Source organism: Dermacentor variabilis, chromosome 4, assembly GCF_050947875.1.
Source record: "Dermacentor variabilis isolate Ectoservices chromosome 4, ASM5094787v1, whole genome shotgun sequence".
In the NCBI taxonomy this organism is placed as follows: Eukaryota; Metazoa; Arthropoda; class Arachnida; order Ixodida; family Ixodidae; genus Dermacentor; species Dermacentor variabilis.
This window is the reverse complement of record NC_134571.1, coordinates 31,619,060-31,626,120: the sequence shown is the minus strand read 5'-3', so window position 1 is coordinate 31,626,120 and position 7,061 is coordinate 31,619,060. Positions and strand designations below refer to the sequence as shown.

The window sequence follows — 7,061 nt, the reverse complement described above, 5'->3', positions numbered from 1 at the left end:
CCCTCGCTTGGTGTAACTTCGATTTTTTTTGTATTCCGCCTAATTACATAATACATAATAACAACAATAATTAATTAACTAATTAATCAATTTCACATATACCATAATTAAATGAAAAATGTCAGCATGAATATTGCAGAGCAACATGAAAAACTTATGATACAGCTTTCTGTCGCGCATTGCGTGCTACGTGAAAGTGTTTTCTTCAAGCACGGAAGAAGCCCGAGAATACGCGTATAGTTCGTGACTAACATCCGATGGAAGAAAATATATAGAGAAAGGAAGAAGGCACAAAGAAAAAAAAGCAAGGTTCATTTTGGTGTCAGACCAACAAGCCCTTCATCGTGACGCACGAAAGCGGGTCATGCACGACTAGGAGGCGCGAAGGCAACATTGAAAATCACGCGCTTTTTTCAGTTTTGCGGAAATATTGTTGTATTTTCTTGACTGTGCCAGAATAACCGAGAGAACCCATTTGTTAATATATTATCGCGTTTAATTCACAGAGGGCTGCACATTAATCATCGTCACTTTATATTTTTCCTTTGTTCCTCATCCCCTCTATGCGTGTTTTGCAAGCTCTGCCGTCGCAGCGTGGTATGTCTTCACGCCGCGTCATCCAGCACTAGTCCTCGCTTGGCACTCGAGGATCGAAGTCGGTTCCACGAATGCTGCTTGAAAGTGGCTTTTTTTTAACTTCGTTTTGAGTCACGCTAACCGCTGCGATTGATTGCTTAATTGTAAGAGGAGTTGTTCCCATCGCAATAATGCAATCGATTTAGAAAAGTGCAAGAAGATTATAGCCCCTCCCCCCCGCTTTTTTTTTTTTTTTGGCTGCGTTTGCGCATTAAAAACGCTGACGTTGCACGATTGGTGCGCTTAGCGGGAAAATAAACTTGACTGCAATGAACAGCTGTGGCCAGAAAGGAGAGCAACTTTCGCTCCTTATTTTCTTTTTGCTTGTTACTCTGAGTGTCGCTCTAAAACGTCCGGCGTCTTATTGCTCCTGCCTTCACATGCTTACGTACTTAACTGCAACCTTGAATGGTGATGTCATAAACAACAACAACAACAACAACTAGTTGCCTTCGCTCCATGAATTATGACGAGAAGTGCGTCGTATATTGCTAGCGCCATTTACAAACGCTGCAACGCCACAGTACTACCGTGAATTACGTGTGTTGAGAAACACTTTTTTGGTAAAAGCTTAAATTCCAACATTGTGAGAGAAATCTTGCGTCAGGCTTAGCCCATCACGGAATTCATGTATGAGCGCTTGCAGATGTTATTGACGCAGTCGCAGCAAAGTACTGCCTGGCGATAGTCTCGCGCGTACTTTGTTCAACAGAGCGATGACGTCCTGAGTGATAACACTTCGCATTTCTGATAGTGTTCTTTTTTTGTATTGCAGGTGTAGTATAAAATTATGAACGAAGTAAACGAGTTGCTGACTCCTTTTGAACAGGGGTGAGGTGCGTGAGGGCTGCGGAAGACAGAGCAGAAATATTTCTTCAGCGAGGGACGACGTTTCGAGCAGTTGCGATGGCAGCAGGAAATGTAAATCGCGCTGCCGGCGATGGCGCCCCGAATCGGCAGCTGCACTTTGTCGGGCGACTGGCCTCTGTCCCCTTGGTGGCCGGCGTGTTCGACGTAGTCTCGCAGCGTTACGCCGCAATCAAGGCGCGCTCACTGTTGCTCTCTGCGGCTCTGTCGGCATCTGAGAACATGGCTGCCACCGCTGTTGGATGCTGCGGACACGTGCTGCGTGCGAGACTGGGTCCGCAGCTGGAGCACGCGGACGCGCTCGCCTGTCGGGGCATCGAGAGGCTGGAGCAGCGCTGTCCGGCTGTACTCCGCCGGCCCGAAGAAGTTGCCGCAGACGTGGTTGCCTTTGGTCGCCAGAAGGTCCTGCAAGTGCAGCGTTGCGGTCATGAGCAGGTAATCCTTCACGCCATGTTTGATATAATCTGAGGTAATCGGTTCCCCTTAAAGCTGCTTCGATGTGCGACTCGGGTCTGTGGTTGTCGTCACTGACGTTACTCGACGGTCTGTCCTGTAGTGTACAGTCTATGCCGGAAAGCTGTCTACGCCGGCGAAAACTGCCGCTTTTGAGAGCACCATATTTTACGACTTTCCACTTTTTCATGTGCCACTGAGCTTACGTTCTAGCTTTACTCGATTGCTATTTTTCTGATTATTTCATTTCTCTTATGTCTTCAGAACGCCTCACGAATTACTCATAAACGTTTGGTTCAGATGCCGAAGATCTATTACAGCTAATTTGGGGCACAGAAATAGTGGATTTTGGGACTGCATACGCGCGTATAAACTTCCCAATGTCCTAAATTACGACCAGAAAACAATCCTTTCAATGTCAATAAACGTAGCCCCTCGGCGCAGCGGCTGTAGCGCGTTCTGCGGCTCTTCTCGCGGTCATTTTCCCGCTGTGGCAGTCGCATCCAACGTAGGCGGTATGCTACAGAGGCCGAACGCTGAGATAAGATTTCGCTGGACGCTTAGTGGTCCCATGTAGTCAAAATTACATCTGCGCTATGCAGCATCTGATAACCCTCCTGCAAGACGGATCATAAACATGCTGAACGACCGTGCTGGCTCAACTATATACAGATGACCACGTTTTTCTGTGGCCCTGTAAAGCAGGGCAGTTTTTCAATATATCGATGCTCCGCCAACTACTCTGAATTCGCACTATTGTGGGACATTATGGCTTGCCAATCATTCCATTCACCAGCACCGCGGCTAGTGCAGCATACACGTCAAACTATGCCCTGTCACTGTATTGACTCTCGCAGGTTGAGCGGACTCGCAGGGTCATCGGGCATGCGGTCCACGCGGCCACTCATCCTGCTGCCGTCGTGGAACGTGTGCGCGATCACGTGTCCCAGCGTCTCCACCGCGCCTTCAACGAGGTAGACGAGATCCTCAACTTGGTAGGCTGCCTGGCTGTCTTATATGACTGGCTGTTCTGGCTGGCTGTCCCTGATGTGACTAATTTAACAACGCCGTAAATTTGTAGCACCGTTCAATTTTAAGCATGATGCAGGCCTATTCTCGTCTGCTATAAGTAGTTGTCTCTTCCTCTGCGGTCGTTCTACTTGCTTCATGCATTCCACATATTTTTCCCCTTGCATAATATAGCATTTCGCTTGACTTGTTTCTGAACGCTGTCGGCAAAGCTTACTCCAGCTTACGCAGCTCATTTCCACCAGTATTAATCACTCATCCTCGCCATAGTTAACGATACTCGCCAGTGAAGCTACGGCCGTGTTCACAAAGTAAGTTTCTTTAGCAAAAGCTGCTCTCTCAGGCACTGCACCCTAGTTCACCCTTCTCTTATTCGAAGAAGCCCCGGCCTCCCCTATAGGAGCACTTTAGGGACTTAAAATGTAATGGAAATGCGCACGAGTGTAGGTGTCTGCCGACGGTCTTAGCGAAGCCGTCACAAGTGCCGTCCGCGATTTTGTTTCTGATGTTTCAGTGGATCTCTGCTCACGACCCAGCCCACGATGTCGCTCGCAACAATCTGGCCGTGTCCCACACTTTTAGCGAGTTGGCTTTCATCGCACTGCACAAATTCCGCAACGCAGCAGCGCTACAGTTCGCTTGCGAACGCGCCGCCGTTGAGCATATCTCGTGGGCGGCCTATGAGCGCTTTCAGCGCTGCCTGCACAAAACTCCTTCTCGCTCTCAGCTAGCTCAGGTAAGCACCATTACTTTTCTCTCGGGGACGAAGAAGCCGAGCTCCATTCGCATGCTATTTGGGGAACAAATGAAAGGCCTTCGTGCCTGTTTCTTCGCGTCCAAAATTACGTAACTATAAATTCCGTCGAGACCAGCATACTTGCAGGCATGGACATTCACTGTTTTCCCACTTCCCCCTAATTAAGCAACCTCTATATTCGGAACTTCACCAGATTTATCGTGGATCGCCCTCCAGAACACCAAGAAAAAGAAATCAAGTTCCTTGGTAACTTCTACTAGCCAGCTGCCCTGAACAATGGCTGAGCAAGAGTGCAATTGATCATTTTTCAAATGCTTTGTATCCGTGCTATTTGTGTTGATTTTACGCGTGCACAAATGCGATTATCTTTTTCTGCATATGCGTTCCAGTCTTCCTACAAGCCCTAAATGGGATGACAGTATAAATAACCTAAATAAACAAGTAAATAATTGTTGCGCAAACATTTCCCTAACATTAGTTTGTACGTATTTCCTGTTTCTGCGTCGTATATGGCGTAAACACAAATTGGGAGGCCGCAACTATCCCCGCTTCATCGCCCTTTTCAAATAAGTAAATACATTTTTCGCAGACTCTTATCGACCACGCCATCGCCGCTTCACAGCATGCTCTACTGGCTTTCCTCCTGATCGCCCACACTGCTTGATGTTCTTGCATCTCTCTTCGCGCCGACGTCGTGAAATTTTACCGTGCCTGCACTGCAGCGCCTGTAAGTATTGCAACTGTCCACCATGACCGTTGCAACTTTAGGATCTCGCTCATTTGCTGAGTCTCTCGTATCCCTCTTTGCACCCTGATGCAGAAGAGCCGCTGGTTGCCGTCAGCCTCCACCGCTTCGGAATTTCAGCCGTCTCAAGACCCGACCGACGATTCTTACCGTAGCCAGGGTTAGTTGTCCTGTAGCCAGTTTATCCCTGTTTCGCCAAAAATAAACATTGAACCCAGACGTTCTTAACCGAACGTGTTCGCTTCATTTTATACCCATTCTGACGCACTCAACTTCACCAACCTCTTCCTTCCTAAACTTATTTCTTGCAGGAGTATTTACCCGAAGTGGAATAAAAGGAAATCAAATGAAAGCTTTTAACTCGTTGTGCAAGAACTGCTGCAATGTTTCTGCAACGTTCCTCTGTCGGCCGACCCCCGTGGTCGTCGCCAAGCGTCGGGCACGAGCTGAACAAGTCCGGCAAAAGGTGTGGCCCGGTGACTCCCGAGAAACGTGCTAGCGGCTTGCCGCAATGCAGACATTATGCACTCGCGCACACACACACACACACACACCATCAATCACCGGGTTCTATTGCGTATCTTTATAAAACAGGGACAGCGACATCAGAGGACTTGTTAGGTATCAAACAACCTCTACGACGCACGCAAGACTCGCGCCATTAGATAACATGCGGGAAACGTGGTTTGACAGTGCACGGGCTGCACTCGTTTTATCCGATTATCGAGGTATTCGGATTGCACCGTACTGAAATATCTGTAAGCTCACTATAGGGTTGAGGATTGGGAGAGTTGGTATTGGTGTAAGCGCTGCATTAATGCATTTTACAAAGAAAAATAATTGAATAGATCGGAACGCATGATAAAAAAGTAAAAACGTCTTTAGCACACATATCTCCGAGGGAAGTGAGCTCTCTCTTTCTATTCTTCGTCCTTTTGTTGTCACTTTTTGGCTACCCGTATCTCCATTCTAATATCTTTACGTAAGCGACTTGCTGCGGTGGTAATGGAACTGTCGCGAGTTCGGGCGCCGCCTTATTCGCATTGCCTTGATACTTTTGCATCAGAACACTCTTGGCCCGAGTTCGTTGTTTGCACATGGCACAAATAGTTTCCAGCAGAAAGTACTGTCACGGACAGAAAGGCACGTGTGTCGTCGTCCCTTTATGTCCGTGACAGTACGATCTGCTGGAAACCATTCGTGCTACTTGTCCTAGTCGCGCTACAAAGCAGCGCGTATAGCCAGGATGTTTCACCAACTATAGATCGAAGTATTCCTGTTCATTCGTTTCGCACAATAGCGCGCCGCATCTGCGTTCTTCGCCACCAGCCCTCTTTCTTCAGGAACAATTTTTTTTGTCAAAAGGAAGTTTTGTAAAATGGAGCGCTATAGTCGCGATACGTTTCCTTCTCGCGTAACGCACTTTACTGAAGTCTCGACACTGTGTAACCTCACGCTTGCGTCATTTAATCAGCATTTTATTAAAACATCTGGAACGTGAGAATGCTAATTCCTTGGCCCTTGTTGTCTTGGCCACCGTGATTGGTCACTGCGTGGTCTCCGCCCAGTGACGAACCATCTTTCACTGCAAACCGCTTCGTAAGTACGGTTTCCGCTTTGACGACGCTGGCTTATGCTTCCATGGCGGTGCACCGAAATTGTGAGACCGACTATACTCTCGTACGCTGGGCAGCAGTGCCTTGCTTCTGCGAAAAATTGCGCATCAGATACATGATAGTGGCCGAGCGGCCCAACTGTGCAGTGCGGAATACCTAGTCTAGAGAGAGAGAAAAAAGCGAGCTGTTGGAGTACACTGTTTCACTGAGCGTTATTTATGGCCTTCTCGAAGACGTGCGAGGCAGTGCTTGCAGTGCTCGAGAGAGAATTACTGCGGTGTCTTCCGACCTAATAGCTGCCAGCCGGCGCTGGGGAAATGAGTCCCTAAAAGGCGAAGATGCAACACTCGCAGTGATCCGGTTGACGTGTGCCTGGCTGTTAGGTCCTTTGCGCTGCAAAATTGTTTGAAAGTGTACGTGGGTCCCTTAGAGCAGAGTTGCGTACTTCGACGACAGCCTTCTTGCATGCACCAAAAAGAAAAAAAAAAGTTCTAAGCGAGCCTCTTAAGAAGGAGCAGGTTTTAAAGAGAGTTTCTGTAAGTTACGATGTTTGCGCGCGTGAAAGAATAAACCAGCAGCAGCGACTAGAGAATAGAAAAGCAAAGCTTTTGAAGACGATGCTTCAAAATCCTGTGTATGCCGCGGGACAGTGGCCTCTTCAGAACGAACTCTTTCTGCGCCGACTTTTGACCAGAATTCACCACTTTTGTTGCATTATTCGCTTCACGCAAGTCATCGGTGAGTGTTGCATCTCGCCAGTTCTTCAAATTCAGTCGTTTAAAGCTCGTCTATGCTAAACCGTAGCTGAGGTGCAGTTTCTTATGGCAGTTTCTCTGCGGTTGTCATGACTAAGCTGTTTCCTCGTCATGCTGTCATCTGGGGCGTAATGGTTTTTTTTTTTTCAAGCCGCTGCATGCGGCTTTTACCCTTACGTCCGCTCTCATTCTGTATTCTGTGA

General features: G+C 47.9%; 1 protein-coding gene across 1 annotated transcript in view; it reads left to right on the top strand.

The window, feature by feature from the left end:
* The first annotated feature begins 1,285 nt into the window (after positions 1 to 1,285).
* The window catches only part of LOC142578878 (uncharacterized), a 107,321-nt gene continuing 101,545 nt past the window's right edge, over positions 1,286 to 7,061 (top strand). Inside the window, exons 1-3 of the mRNA XM_075688544.1 lie at positions 1,286 to 1,938; positions 2,814 to 2,951; positions 3,500 to 3,721. Of these exons, the coding sequence (XP_075544659.1) occupies positions 1,543 to 1,938; positions 2,814 to 2,951; positions 3,500 to 3,721 (756 nt within the window). The 5' untranslated portion in view covers positions 1,286 to 1,542. The remainder of the gene's footprint in view (positions 1,939 to 2,813; positions 2,952 to 3,499; positions 3,722 to 7,061) is intronic.